At 32.6% G+C, this 16,492-nt stretch overlaps 1 protein-coding gene and 2 non-coding genes across 7 annotated transcripts; 1 reads left to right on the forward strand and 2 right to left on the reverse strand.

Moving 5' to 3' along the window:
- Nucleotides 1–1,061: 1,061 nt before the first annotated feature.
- LOC124935820 (CBL-interacting serine/threonine-protein kinase 24) lies at nucleotides 1,062–15,908 on the reverse strand. Of its 5 annotated transcripts, none has more exons than XM_047476251.1 (15): nucleotides 15,764–15,908; nucleotides 12,316–12,418; nucleotides 11,991–12,053; nucleotides 11,803–11,874; nucleotides 9,650–9,757; nucleotides 9,463–9,537; nucleotides 9,254–9,307; nucleotides 5,525–5,650; nucleotides 5,166–5,255; nucleotides 4,594–4,716; nucleotides 2,885–3,004; nucleotides 2,505–2,621; nucleotides 2,003–2,059; nucleotides 1,835–1,909; nucleotides 1,062–1,504 (listed from the first exon to the last, which is right to left on the reverse strand). In XM_047476251.1, the coding sequence occupies exons 2-15, from the start codon at nucleotides 12,385–12,387 to the stop codon at nucleotides 1,406–1,408; spliced, it is 1,251 nt and encodes a 416-aa protein (XP_047332207.1). In that variant the 5' UTR covers nucleotides 12,388–12,418; nucleotides 15,764–15,908; the 3' UTR covers nucleotides 1,062–1,405. The 5 variants fall into 5 exon arrangements, with proteins under 5 accessions (XP_047332207.1, XP_047332204.1, XP_047332206.1 ...); XM_047476248.1 differs by having other exon boundaries at nucleotides 12,223–12,418; XM_047476250.1 differs by lacking the exon at nucleotides 5,166–5,255 and having other exon boundaries at nucleotides 12,223–12,418.
- TRNAK-UUU lies at nucleotides 6,507–6,579 on the forward strand. The gene has a single exon. It is a non-coding gene; the product is annotated as a tRNA-Lys (tRNA).
- TRNAK-UUU lies at nucleotides 7,029–7,101 on the reverse strand. The gene has a single exon. It is a non-coding gene; the product is annotated as a tRNA-Lys (tRNA).
- Nucleotides 15,909–16,492: the final 584 nt, after the last annotated feature.

Genomic DNA, 16,492 nt, shown 5'->3' on the forward strand with positions numbered 1-16,492 from the left:
ACATGATGCTATGTTACGATAAATATATATAATGTACAATATTTTTTCAATTTTTTAAAATTATTACATAAACATGCAACTAAAATTATAATGTTGCCTTAAATTTATTATTTAGTACAAAACAAATTCCTTATTGTTCATGCTAAATAACACACCTTTTGTATTGATATATTTCAAAATTTATAAGAAGTTAGCAATATTGCACTAAATATCTGTAATGCATAAATAATTGCTTGAAAATAAATATAATTTAGGGTTGATTGATTATGTATTAAAATATTGTTTGATGGGAGATTAATTATTTTTTTAAAAAAAATTGATCAATTAAAAAATAGATAAAAATAAAAATTAAACGTTTAAAATAAAATAAAAGAATAAATTAAAAAATAATATATATACAAATTAAAATTAAAATATATAATTAAATTATAATTTATTTCAAGCATCCATACATTTATAATAAAAATGCTTAATTTTATCTTATACAACTACATATAAACATAACCAAAATTACATCTATAAATTATTTTATGATTTCTCAGTAAAATCCAAATAAGTCCAGAAGTATCACCAAATATGTACAATGCACACTAACTTTTTAATAAGATTGTATTTACAACATTAATTTATTTTAATATTGTGAAACAAGTTACAATTTTACACCAACTATATTTACTAGAAATTAATTACACTATAAACTAGAATTAGAGTTTTTCAATTTTTATAGTTACTTCTATGTTATTATTCATCACCACTAATTGCAACATTTTAATGTACTATTGTTGCTTTATAAATTGTAATATTTACTTTCTTATAAAATGTTAAATTACATTACAAAATTGTAATGACTATTTTAACTAACACTATTTCTAAATTTTTTTTTTATTAATAATCATTTGGTTGAAAAATTGTAGTTTAGTATTTAAGTTGCTTTTCAAATTTTGTATTATTTAATTTTCAATTACAAAAGTTTTTTTATTTTATTTTATATATTTTTTTTGTTGATAGTGCATATTTATTTTTATAAATTCATGTATATCCATATCATACACTATGAAACATTCACTCAGAATCCAGAATCCATATCATAGTTCATAAAAATCAACCTCGAAAGAAAAAAATGTGGCCAAGAGGAGTAAACACATACCCCGTAAACACAATTAATCATTTAACCAGGCGTTGACTTGACGGACTCAACCCTAGGACCTCTCAAAGAGGCTGGGGATATCCACCTCTTATTGCTATTAGACTAAAAGAGGGGATCTCAAAAGAAAGAGATAAGAAATGGGATTCCATCAGGATTTACATACACCTGAAGCAGCAGAAGAAAAATTGCCTATATGAATAAATATGCTTTATGAATCTCCCTTCCTGCTTCAAAACCAAATTACAAACCTTGCAGCAATCAGCGAGTCATCGTCCTAAGCAGTGCATGACTGTTGGGCGCGCCATCCTTCGCTTTCCAGATTATATTCTCAAGTCTAGCACATAAGTTCTTGTAGAACTGCAACCTCCATCAAATCACAATATTATTATTAAAAAAATTGATAAATGAAAGAAAAATACACAATTCAAGATTATTTGGACTTGGGCTAGAGATTATGAGCAAATCACATAAATCAAGTAATTAATCACTGATTCCACCCTGTTTTTATCATCCTTATGTAATAACTATCTAACCAATATAATAGTTTAATACACCATAATACTTAGCCTCTTCCTCAAATCTATCACATTTTATCAATTTCTCAACCAAATTACTATATATTATTATTATTATATGGTCAATCAATGCTTGAAATAGTAAAAACAAAGAGTAGTGCAGGTTACTAACCCTGTGATATTCAAGGGTATCACCAGCAGCCTTTCGAACGTCAACCATGTAAAGGGACGGAGCAACTTCATAAACCTGTATTTATTTAGGTCATAATTAACCATTTTAAAAACAATCTACTAAACTCTGTCGGTCAGTCAGTCCTTCCAAACAAACAAACAGAGTTACCTCCAATACAACAACAAACTGTCCAGTCTTGTTTGCTGATATTCCTTCAAGTCTTGTCTGTTTAAATAAAAGGTTACAGAAAGGAAATAAGGTAATGTCGGGACCACAGTTTGAACAATGCGTTTTATTTTCCTGAATACCACTCTTTATTTCAATAAATCCATAATTTAAATAGGTTTACTTAGTAAAATAACTACTTTAAAATTGGAACTTTAACCGGCACTGTAATGAAATTTCTGCTTGTATATGTATGCTTTTTTGGATAGAAAGAATGTGAATTATATGATAGAGAAACTTTAGGTTAAAATATCTCATATGTGTGATTTATTCAATAAGAGTTGAGGCCTGTCAGGTCATTGCACCTTAGAAAGAAGCTCAGCTTGTAAACATTTCTTCATGGATAAAAAGAAGAGCATAATATTTGGTGTATGTAAGATGGATCCTCATGGATGCAGAGTTTTGCTTGTCCCTTGAGTAAAGTAGAAATTAAGTGAATCCTCACCTTATAACAACGTGTATGGACTTTGAAATTCATTGATTCTCCTACAGCTTCAATTGTTGACATTATAACTTTAGCAGGTTCGCGCGACACAAATCGGGTCTGCCGCTTCACATAATCCTGCCAGAGATAAATTGATTGCACTTAATATTCAGTAGGTTGCCATATTTTTGTTAATGGTTCAGTCATGAAAACTCATATCCGAGTCTTCAATATTCAGTATGTTGTTGACTATAGTTTCTTGGACAAACATGACAATACAAGAATACAACACTAGTCACATTCTACAAAGGATTTAGCTGTTATAGTTCCAAAACCAAGATTTTTTTTACTTCTCTTTAGTTGTGTAAGTTAACTTGGAATAATAAAAAAAGTAACTAAACCTGGCCTCTGTCAAACAGTGCTGAAAGGTTCAATCCTTGAGAATGAGTTATCATCTCAAAGGCATTCATTATTAGAGGACCATTTTTACCACTGTCTGATTGTTCAGTAACAGACTCATCCTGCAGAATTTTAAAACATTCATCAGTTGTACACAATGAATCTTAATCCTACATCATAACAGGGGATGGTGATCAGCCATATCAACAATATTTAATGTTGCAGCAACTGCGAGAATTAGGGATGAACTAATCTTCCCCAATTATTATTTAGTATAATACTATAATATGAACTCTATCATGTTTCTAATATCATTAGGTGTACTTAATACATATTGTTAATAGAAAATTGTCTAACTACAACTCATTATCAAATACATTGAATACATTTGAGGTTTCGATCGGCTCCCAACAACAACTAGCTGTCTGGAACACTTTTTCTAGTGTGTATAGAAACATTGAGATCAGAAAGTGTGACGGTAGCCCCAGAATAATAGAAGGAACAAAAATACGCACAGAGGCCCCCAAACTATTTCTAACATTTCATATTAAATTACCTCAATTTGTATTTTAAACACATTTACTCTTTTGTTTTAGCATTCTATAAATAGTAGTATGTAATAGTTGAGAAGAAAATTATTGATTGAATAAGAAATTATTCTAGAGTTTATCTCAATCCTCTATCATTCTTCAATTGGATTTCTCATCTGATTCTTCCTTAGGCTTCTCTCTTCAAATTGGATCATAACAGTTCATTCATCGTATTATAATCAGTTACTCAATCGGATCGTAACATTGGTATTAGAGAGGTCGATTCTCTGATTGTGTGGAGTGCAGAATTGACATAAAAATTAAATTAATTCCTCCATCATCAGCACCTTCCGCAAACATCGATATTTTCTTGAAATTGATAGACTTTTCTGTTTCTTCAAGAATATCAAGAAAAATAGCCAAGATCCATTTTTTTACCATCATCGCAATCTTCCACAAGAAGTTTTCCGGGCACATGTAAGATATATCAAGAACATTTCTTTTGTGACAAAAATGGTAAAGACCAAATACAAATCCGACACTTTAGAGAAATTGGATGCTCTTTTGAATTCTCTATTAGTTGTTCAATATGTTTTTTACTGAGTTCACTTTTTCCAAAGTGAACAAAATGATTTTGTACATGATAATTCAGTAACATTACCTCGGGCTCTTAGGGAGGTTCTATCATGTCTCAGAGATAGAGCATCCGTTCGCATGGTCCAGTCGATCCATGCGTTGAGAACCCTAGGAATGCTGGACCATCATTTGAGAAATGTGATGCAGCTTATCTTCCATATATTCCACAAATGAATCACTTTCTTTTTTGGCTTGTTTATCTTCCATTGTTGTATTTAAGAGCAGAATCAGTAGTTGTAACACTTTGTAGGGTTTATAGAATGATTAAGATGAGAAATGATTGATCTAAGCCCTTAGATGAGAAACCATGGAAAAATTCATAGTTGAGAAGTGATTTAACTTCATTCAATTGATTAATTTTTACCTACAGCCGAGCATCTCTATTGATAATTAGAGAAATGCCACACATTCATTATTTAGCAACAATCTAATAACTATCTAATAAACTTAGGTAAAAATGACTAATATATTAACTTCAAGGCTTTTTTTACTCTTTTATGCCCTAACCACTTAACATTATCATACAAGAATTTATGATATCTAACCTCAATATCATCAGAAACTGCACCAACATCATCCAAATTTATTTCTTCATCTTCTCCATGTTTCAAAGGCACATAATGTTGTTGAAACCAAGGGTGATTCTTAATCCCTTCTATTTTTATACGCTGCAAATATGACAAGCAAAAGAAATAAACAAAATAACTACAGCTGATAAAAACATAGATTTTGCATTAGGTTCCAATTCTTTCAATTAGATGGGTCACTCTAAATATACATTCATAAGAACAACAATAACAAGTTATTGGAGAAAGCATCTTAGTGGCTGTTAATGATTTAGGTCATGTCAATAAATCAAATTATTAGCAACACATTGCTTATTGTTTGGAATTTATCAGAATATGATTAATCTACAAATTACTTTCATTTACATGCTCGATAAAAATACCATCATCATTTTACATGTGAAGCATATATTAATGAAGAAATGCTCTGGTAAGCCTGGCATGAGAAGGAGATATCTGAGTGGAATTGTAATCCATCACAAACATAAAAATTGAAATAAATAAGATACATAATTTATGTAGTCAAAAAGCACTAGTGTCCATATACTTACAGTTTCAGGATTCGGATCTAGTATCTTATGTATTAACGACTTTGCGTCAGAAGAAAATCCACAAGGACATGTAAACTCCGCAGCCTTGATCTGCATACAATCCAAGAGAATGGATTACCATATTGATTGACCTAAACATCTTCTTTCGTCCTAAGTCTGGACGATGGAAATCTCCTTTCACTAAAAGCTCAATTAACTGCATGGGATATAACTATGCAACTTCCAGACAATAAACTTCATAGTCCATGTTAGAAATGAAAAAAGTAGAACCTAATAGATACTTGCAGTTCTTTCAAGACTGGATTAAGAGAGCTTCTTGAGCAATAAATTAAAAGAATTTAGCAGTTGGAACTAGTCACCTTTTTGTATAAAGTAGGAAGGTCTGTCTCATCAAATGGCAGAAATCCTGCCATTAGAACATACAGAATTACTCCGCATGACCATAAATCAGCTGCAGCTCCATCATAGCCTTGGCTACTCAAGACCTAACCATGTACACAACAACCAAGGTTTAGTATAATAAAATGAATATTATGATTTTTTTCGTCATCAGCGGGGAAGGAGTGAGAAAAACACATCTGAAGTGCTTATATTGTATATTGGCTAATTTACATGGTCCAGGAAAGAGGAAAAATGGACAACTAGAAAATTGTGTCAATACAACCAAGCTTTGGTGGCTCTTAAAAACTACGAACTCTCCAAAATTCTCTTATAACAACCAATTGTTCTCGCAATTCTCTTATACCAACCAATTGTTCTCGCATTGAGCTCTGCCAATATACTAGTTTTTCATGCTCTTTTACTTTTTGATTGGGGTCAAAATATATACCAGAAAGCAGTTCTAGGATAAAAGGGTAATGAAGATAAACATGTATGCAACAGCTAAAATGTAGTATTACAACATTAACGCCTAAATTTGAACATCCCGTCATTAATAATATAGCATCAACAATGCTATAAAAACCAACAGTTAATGTTATAAAAAACAACTTTTGAATATGGACGTAGTTGAGATGTTGTCAAAGAGGCCCATTCCAAATTTGATAACACAACATTTCAGATTGAAGCAACCCTCCATGAGTTAAAACAAGGAGATATGATTGTCACCAAAATTATACTACAAGTTGAATCCAACTTGACATGATGATTGGTAGAATTATCTCTCAATCTTCTTTAGAAGGGAAATTTGACGAAATGACCACAATAAGAGGTCAAATTTGAAAAATAACTCAGCGTTGATAATGTTTGGAAAAAAGACATTTTGAGCCTGTGAAATGTCTTTATTATCTACGACAATTCAGTTTCAAGCTGAAATAATGTCTTTTGAGTATTAAATGATAAGCCGTCTTAGCTCAGCTGGTAGAGCGCATGGCTTTTAACCATGTGGTCGTGGGTTCGATTCCCACAGACGGCGTGAGAATTTCTTTTACTGGAGAAATTATCTCTTTGCATCCTCAAAGGATCGAATCTCATATAGTTGATTTCCTTATATAATTTATACATCTTTTATTCCTGAACTTGGTTATCTCCATTTGAAATTCGATGAGCAAGAGACCACATGGTTAAAAGCCATGCGCTCTACGAGCTGAGTTAAGACGGCTTGCTATTTAGTACTCAAAAGACGTTAGTTCAGCTTGAATCTGAATCGTCTTACAATATCAAATCGTCACGAACTACAAGTAGGTGAGAACTTTTATTAGGGAAATTCTTTTTTTGCATGCTCATCGAATCTCAAATGGAAATAATCAAGTTCAAGAATAAAAAATGTATAAATTATATAAAGAAATCAACTATGAGATTCGATCCTTTGAGAATGCAAAATGAGAATTTCTCTAATAAAGGATTTAACAAAAAAAGTTCTCACACTGTCTGTGGAAATCAAACCCACGACCACATGGTTAAAAGCCACGCGCTCTACCAGCTAAGCTAAGACAACTTGCTATTTAATACTCAAAAAACGTTAGTTCAGCTTGAATCTGAATCGTCGTACAATATCAAATTGTCACGAACCTACATCAAATCGTCATAAGCTTCTAATCGTCACGAACTACAAATAGGTTCGTGACGATGAAGGATAATAAAGACATTTCACATGCTCAAAATGTCATTTTGACAAACATTATCAGCCCTAAGCTATTTTTCAAATTTGACCTCTTATTGGGGTCATTTCGTCAAATTTCCCCTTTAGAATTGGTACAATTTACACTCAACATGTTGCTTTGTTTATACTCTACACATTGTTTGTTGTCAGTTCTTACACTCAAAAGTAACGACTGACAACAAACAATATGTTGAATGTAAACAAAGCAATATTTTGAGTGCAAATAATTGCACCAATTTCAAAGAAGATGTAGAGATAATTCTACATTCCCCTTAAGTTGGGTAATAAATATTGATAGTGCATAACTTGCCACATGTTTCCTAAAAAATCGACTTGAGAAGAACTTTGATGAGTATGTCAGCCACCTATAAGAGCAGAGAGAATGTGAGGAGATGAAATGTTGATGACAGCGAGTGACATTGAACCGCCGGAATGTTGTTGAATGTTGATGACATTTTTCACTTGAGCGAGTTACATTGAATTGTCAAAGTATTGCTTGAGAAAGTGAAAATTGATCAATTTTGGACAGATTATGTTGGGAAAAAAAATCTGTCGAGACACGAAAACGATTTTCGATGCAGATTCGGCCGAGAAAAAAATGCAGTTTTTGAAATGAAGAAACTGCTAAGAAAGAGCTCAAGAACGCTCTAGGATTTGTGATAATAGAATCATTTGAGTTTTTCTCCAATGACAAATTCCACCATTGGAGGAGGCAGCGGAAAATTGTGAATCGGTTCTTCAAGATAGAAAAACCTGCTTTGATACCATGTAGAATTTTGAGAGAAGGATAATATTATTCAGATGTTGAGTTATTGTTTACATGAGAAATAAAGATATTTAAAGAATATTGAGTGTAATAAAAGTAAGGACTGACAACAATCAACATGTTGAATGTAAACAAATCAATATTTTGAGTGTAAACAAATCAACATGTTGAATACAAGTAATTGCACCAATTTCAAAGAAGATGGAGAGATAATTCTATAATCACACTCAATATCCTTTGTATATCACACATCTCATCATGTAAACTATAATTACACTTTGCTCTCAATCTTCATTCTAAAGAGCTCAATATGCCCATTCCGAATTTGATAACACAACAAAAGTGTTTCAGATTGAAGCAACCCTCCATGAGTTAAAACAAGGAGATATGATTGTTACTAAATTATACTACATGCTGAATCCAACTTCACGTGATCAAGATCTTTGTATGGAAGTATAGAGATGATGCGGCAATATACAAGAAAGAAGTTGAACAAAAAATACTTTTTAAATTCTTAAAAGGGCTCAACACAAAATATGACATAGTAAAAGGAAGGATAATGGTTACCAAGCTCTTACTAGTCTTTGAGAAGTGGAGCTTCAAGTAAAAAATGAGGAGGTAACTATAAGGCTATTCAAGGAACACTAATACTAATCCAATGACCTAATAATAGCCCAATATCCAAAATTTAAGACTCAGAGAGCACCAAAAGGAAAGCTGATTGGAAACTTTTTTCTTTTCTTTTGTGATCGAGTTTATTCCCAGGGTGGTTAGCACGAACCCTAACAATCAAGACAAATAAGAGCGTTCTAGTTAGAATTGAACATGAGAGCTTTGGTCCCTTAGGTAAAACCCTTGCCACTTGAACTACCTGGTGGGTTAGCTGATTGGAAACTTAAGGTAAAGCCTTAAAGACAAACATCGTTCTGGAAGATAAAGCCCAAGGAGGTTTCAGCAAAGAGAAATTAACCACCTCCAACAGTTCCTTAACCGTACTCCCAAATCAACCCAATGTTGGATTAATAGCACACAAGTAATCTGTTTGCCAGTAGTTGGATTATTCACTCTTGAGCTTCAGACCATATGACAAGTAAACATAATCTTGTAGAATATCCCCAATAACAAATGCTTATGGGATTTACATATAAGTGTAATTAGCAAGAACATGTGACTGGCAATTGAACCATAACTTGACAAAATAAATGGAGCAGCATTACAAACCTCAGGTGCAAGATAATTTGGTGTCCCACAGGTGGTATGGAGGAGTTCTATCCCCTAAAAACAAAATATAGAAATGGACATAAATAACAAAGAGGTTGAAAGATGTATCTTGCATGGATAGAGACAAAAACAAAATCTAGAAATGGACATAAATAACAAAGAGGTTGAAAGATGTATCTTGCATGGTTAGAGACACAGATTGTACTTACTTGTGGTTGCAATGCACTAAGTCCAAAATCAGAAACCTTGAGATTTCCATGAGAATCAAGAAGAAGATTCTCTGGCTGCATATTAGAAAGGAAGAAGAGAAGACCTTTAGATAGAAATCTAATCAAAGGTAATGTTTGCTAGATGACAATATACATGAAGTGTCATGTATAACTAATTGCTGTGCACCTTAAGGTCTCTGTGATAAACACCCTTACTGTGGCAATGAGCCACAGCATCTATTAGCTGCTGAAAGAATCTTCTCGACTGCTTCTCAGAGAGCTTTCCTTTGTAAACCTATCGAGACAGAACGATAACATTAAATATTTTCCAGCAACATGAAAGTTAAACCGGGGTAGCAAAATAAAAATATATATCATCAGTTAAAAGTATTCTAAGTTTAGAAATACTGTTTCTCTTTTTGAACCGTACTATTTCAATACAATGAGGGGAGTAGAAGCAGATAGAGAACTAAGAAGTCCATAACAAACATATAACAAGAATTATTGGAATTCCCTCTAGTTCTTCTATGTATCTCATCTCATTTCTTGAGTCAATTACAGTCTTATTCTCACATCCTTTCGTTTGGTACCCTAACATTGGTATCAGAGCTTTTCCCAAAAAAAAAAACATTGGTATCAGAGCTTAATTTCCGCACCTGTGTTCCAATCAACAATCACCAATAATTGTGCTACACAGCTTTAATAATGCGATTGGACGTTCATAATGACTGGATTGATGGATTTAAAGGTCAACTTCCCGAGATTCGAAGAAGAAATGCGGAAGGATGGGTACTGTTTGGCCAAATCTTTTTTCAGTTATCATAACACAACAAGGCCAAGACAAGTCGGAAATTGCATCAGTTCACTTCTATGGAGGAGCACGTTCTTGGTACAATTACGATATCACCGGGAAGAATTCAAGATAGCGATCTTGAAATTTTTTGGAACAAAGACATGGAAAAGTCCAAGATTCGATTAAGAAGTTGCGATATCAGTAAAGAAATAAATAACAGAAAATCTTCAGGACGTGGCTTTCCAAACTTTCCAAACGAATGATAAATCAAAAATTCTATAAGAAGAAGACAATGTCATTGGTCTGCAAGATGAAGAACAAGAAATGGAACAGAAACGGAACAGATACTGAAATGCGAAAACGAGGAGGTAAGCTGAAGTTATATATTTCTTCTTGCTAAAAACTCATTCATTAGGGAATATAGAAGAAGTGTAGACTTATTTCTCCATCTTTCTTGGAATTGGTGCAATAATACAACATGTGCATAATATTATATATCACACATCTGTCATGTAAATCATAAGTCATATGTGAATAATATTATCACTTCTTATTCTCAATTTTACTCTCAAGAGCTCAATATTCTACAAGAAGATAATTTTCACAGGTTATATGATGTTCAAGGCAATCTCTATTGAATGTTCAAGGAATGTTCGATCAAGGAGAATATCTGAAACTTATCGCAAACTTGTAAGACCTTATGGCTAGATTGAACTAAAATGAAAGGATCACGCGAGACCGTCGAAAACACCACTGTACATAGCTAAGATAGATTGTCTCTTAGATATTCATAAAGGCCTGCTAGCACTTGAAGAATATACCGAGTTTCCTGCCAAACTTACGAACTTAAATGTGCAGATCTACATGGTAATTGAATTTGGGGACAAAGGCGTTGGCAAAACCACTGGACCTCCATTTCTACTTCCTAGCCGCATCTATCGAACATCTACTCCAAATCAAATATCCTTTCGATCGAGAAAAGGGTGTGGCTATCCGTTTTCAAGATTTTTTTTTTCAAGTTAAGCACTGGATAAAAAAAAAGGAAGAGAAATGAGCAACGGGGAGCCATAGACAAAGAAGGTGTTGCTGGAATTTTTTCAGGACGAGAGAAGAGGTTGGTGTTAATAAGTTGTTTTTTTTGGCTTGTTGAAGGAGGGATAGTCCTACACGACATCAAATGAGGGAAAAAATAAGAAATGATAGCTACAATAAAAGAAGAGAACTGATGAGCTGTTTCAGTTTCATTGGAAAGGAACTCTGATTAAATAGTAGTGATTAAATATAATAATTGCCTATACAGGAAGGGAAATGATTTACAAGGAAATAATATAATATCTTAAATTGCAATCACTATACAACCAGCAAATCAGTTTATTTTTCATATTGATTTATACAGCTTCTTTCCATCGTAGGAATAGTTGGCTTTTGTGAGACATTTCTGTTGTATTCTTCACAATTTCAAATAAGTGTTATTTTTCATGTTATCCTAACAGGAAAATCAGAAAACAAATATGAGAAGGTACATAATCAAAGAACAGAAGACTCACTATTTGATCAAACAGTTCTCCTCCAGTTACAAGCTCCAATACGATATATATCTTTTCCCGGCTAGATAAGACCTACAATGCAAAAATGAAACATTGAAGTAGTTGACTGTATGTTAATAGAAAAGGAAAGTCAACAAATGAAATGTACAAGAGATATTATCTTAGACATATAGAACATTTGAGCATACCTCATGTAGTCTAACTATATTAGGATGTCTGACTATCTTCATAATTGATATCTCTCTTCTGATCTACAATACAAAATTTGGACAATGAGAAAGAAAGTTGAGTCTTTCTACACAGTAATGCAAGTCCTCATTCATATGATTTCCCTCGTAACATATGGATCGTGTGAGTCACACTCGACCAAGTACATTTATCAGTCATGTTCTTCTTTTGGCAGAAAATGAGATTAAGCACCTGATCGACCATTTTATGCTTGAGTATGGTGATTTTTGCCAAAACCTTAATCGCAACACTTTCTCCAGTTTCCGTGTTAACAGCAAATTTGACCTTAGCGAAAGTTCCTTCGCCAATTGTGCGGCCAATCTCATACTTTCCAGCCTTTCTCGTCACCTTCTTCATATTATATTGCAGCTCATTCACAGCATCAACACTAAAACATGAGGCCAATCTAAATCATGTCTCCAAATGAGCAAAAACCCGAAACAAGAGATTAATATTTCAGAGAATACAGCAAAAATGATTAATAGTTCTGAGAATCCACCAAAAAAAGATACTTACAAGTAAGTAAAAAGAAAACAAATCAGTTTATCGAGCTTATAAGAATCTGTCATGGAATTTGAAGATTCAACAGATATGAGTAATTTGAACCTGGTACAGAGCCAGAATAAGGAAAGGGGAAAGGAAGATAAGTGAATGCAAATGAATTGAGGGAGAATTCAGTCCAGGAATTTGGACAAAATAGGAGGATTCGAATAGAAGACCAATATGAAATAAGTCTGGTATCACAGCAGGAACTCGACCACATATTTCTTTTCTAAACAAATTGAAAAAACATAGTACAAAAAAGCCCTGTAAATAGGACAACATTTGGTAGCACACAATACAAAAGATACTTATCCTTATTTGGAGGATCTTGATTGGGGAATTTCCACTCACAACATCATACCAATTCCAACCACTCTGCCGTTGCAGAAATGAAAATGAATCAGCCTACCATGTGTTCCTACACTGTCACTTTTCTAAATAGTGACATCATGTATGTGGGTTGTGCTGAACATTTTTAATAAGAACCATAGTTACTCCCTTAGATAAGATCTTACTCTTCCAATTGGATAACCTGATTTCAATCTTAGCTAGGATGGGGTTCCATATTTCCTTACATCTGGCGCTTGCTCCCAACAGTAATCCAAGATAGACTGACAGGAGGGAATGAAGTTTAAATCCCAAAATTGTTGATAATCATGCCGGGTGAGTACAAGAATGGAAAAGAATTTCTGCAATTTATCAATAATGATTCTCATTCCCACACACGCTCAGTATCTTCAGGCCTAATCGAGAAGCTTCTAACATGCATAGAGTATCATCTGCAGACAGGAGATAAGTTAAAGTATGGATTCCTTTGTGTTCTGCAATCAATACCCTTAATAAATTGGGATTGGAAAAGAGAAGGGATATGAATTGTGTTAAGATAATCCCCAATTTTGAAATGGAATAGGCCCAATTTTGATATTGATTAGCCCTCAAGAACAAGGCATAATTATCAAACTCCAAGTGAGTGAATAATTTTTTATGGGAATCTTCAATGACTTCTTCAGATGATGATCCTTTCTTCAAGTTCCTTTGAATGATGTCTTCTTAGCATTGCAAGCTATTCACATGATGCTCTTCAAAACTTTGGAATATGGCTAGACTTAGGGTTTTCTCAAGTTATCTAGGCACACAAGTCTTAAACGCATTTTTCATTCATTTACATTCTTAAGTCTAGTTCATCTATCAATGGCTTTAGTGAACAATCATCATAATTCATGATAGAGCATTGAAATAGCAATGGCAATCAATTGAGCTCAAAACATTTAACAAGTGCCTCAATCATCAAGTGATCAATTCATCAAAGCAAGACTTATTTAAAACACCTTGTGTTCAATCAATGAAGCATCATTCCTAATGGAAATGTTCACGTTAGCCTCTCATCATTCAACTCATTCAAGCAAAGGCATATCATTCTAACTCAAGCTTTCCTTTTCTGATTCAAATCATTATTTGAAATCTATTTTCTCTTCATCTAAATCATTGCTCATTTTAGAAATCATTTCAAAAATTTAATCCCCAATTCATTTCAATAGAAATGAAACTCAAGGATAATCAAATAGCTCAACAAATTCATTTATTTTGATTTTTAGGCAATCACGTTGTTTAAGGCTTCATTTCATTTTAAAAAGAAACCAAAAATCAATTTTCTGAAATTTCAGAATTCTCTCCAACTTTGTAATTCATTTTCTTCAATTTGGCCTTAATAAGTGACCCTAAATATTTTACACAGCCTTCATTGATGTTTTCTACAACATGGAAGATTATCAGCTTCAATTAAAAAGCTTGTTTGGTTTTTGTCTTTAGAAAAATGTGACATTAAGCTGCCCCTGCATAGAACTTCAGCAAAAGGCAGCTTACTGTTTTATTGATTTTGATTACCGTTTCAAATAACTTCACCATTCAAATCTGAGCATATAAAATCAGTTAAACATCATCATGAATTTCGAATAGTGAACCATTTGTCACTACAGATTTTATTTCAGCCCTACAGCAGTTTGGAAATCAGGGATTTGAGCCTTTAAATGACTTCAAATGCAAAAGCTTAAAACATGAAACATGTTCAGAACAGTTTTTCCTGAAAACTCTTTTTATGTCTAAACTCATTTTTCATCTGAGAGAAAACCTCAAATTACAGTGAGCTTTTGAATCTGAATCTGCTCCATAACATGTTCAATTCAAGCTAGGTTTTCTTCCATCAAATTAATGTTCAATTAAGTTAGGTTTTCTTCCATAAATGCAAAAATTATTTTAAACTATTGAACTGCAATTTGGCTAAGTTTGAGCTCATTTAATGAAGAGAAACAATTGATTTAAAATATTTTAAATTTAGTGGACAGATTCTGGAATTTTGAATTCCATAATCTGTCACACTTTGTGCCTTTTACAAAACGACACTCAATTCGTGTAAATCAACTCCAATCAGGTGTGCACAAACCTAGGAAACCTATTGAACAATACCTTGACCAATATTCAACATATAATTTGATCTAGTAGATCACAAGCTATGCACCAAATTTCAGCAAGTTTCTAATTAGAATAGTTTCTGAGTTGAGTTTCTACTCCCCTTCAAGCATTTCAATTCAAAACATCATCAAAATTTCAAATTAATTAAACTTAATCATTCTCAAACCTTGTGATCTAGTAGATCACAAGCTATGCACCAAATTTCAGCAAGTTTCTAATTAGAATAGTTTCTGAGTTGAGTTTCTACTCCCCTTCAAGAATTTCAATTCAAAACATCATCAAAATTTCAAATTAATTAAACTTAATCATTCTTAAACCTTGTGATCTAGTAGATCACAAGCTATGCACCAAATTTCAGCAAGTTTCTAATTAGAATAGTTTATGAGTTGAGTTTCTGCTCCCCTTCAAGCATTTCAATTCAAAACATCATCAAAATTTCAAATTAACTCAACTTAATCATTCTCAAACCTTCCTAACACAACTTATAACAGATAAGAACCAAATTCACTGTTCATAGAAATGTCAAATTTCAGTTCAAATTTCCATCTAAACATAGCTACTGTTTTCAGTTTTTCAAAAAGCAAATAGCATATAATTTTAGCTATGTTCTTCTTGATAATACCTATGTTTATTTCAAACTAGATGATCACAATAAATATTGACTGTTAGATAACATCATTCAAGCCACAAAACAAAATTGAAAATAAACTACAACACTAACCTTTAAAAGAAGAGGAATTTGCAGACAAACAGCAGCTCCAAGCTCCGGCTTGATCTTCCTCTTCGAAGAAAACCGCTTTTTCTGGCAAAAACCGAAAATGAAGCACCCAATTCCCATTCCTGTGTTTCTTCTTTATTCTCTTGTTATGCGGCCGCCATGTGATAAAACGACAGCGTTTCATTAATTAGGATATGAATCAAGAGACAAACTAGCCAATAATTTGATTGCAGCCTAAAAAAAGTAAGGGTTTAGGTCACATGTATATTTCCCATATTTCTTTCTTTTTCTTTTATCTTTTATTTAAAATTCATTTTTAGAGTACATTGTTTGGTGGAGGTTTTTTTTATAAATAATATATGGATTATTTTAAAAATATTATTGGTGGTTATTTTAAGAAAATAAAGTTTTTTTTTTGAAAAAAAACTTCAAATGTATTAATAGCTAATAGAGTAGATTATATAGGTTTCTTTTTAGATTTTTTAGATTTTTAGAATAAATCTCACAATGAAGAGTCACTATTATATATGACCTTTGATCTTTCATATTTTATCATTAATAAAGACATTTCATTTATTACTCTTTGTTTTTAGTCATATAAATATGACATGTATGGTATGTTGTAAGGTGACCCATTCCATAAGTAATAAGAATATCTCTCTCTTAACTCTCTCTTGTTCTTTGTATTATTCATTTATAAATAATACGTTATCAGCACGAGTCTCTCGTTTC

This window comes from Impatiens glandulifera, chromosome 4 (assembly GCF_907164915.1).
Source record: "Impatiens glandulifera chromosome 4, dImpGla2.1, whole genome shotgun sequence".
Taxonomy (NCBI): Eukaryota; Viridiplantae; Streptophyta; class Magnoliopsida; order Ericales; family Balsaminaceae; genus Impatiens; species Impatiens glandulifera.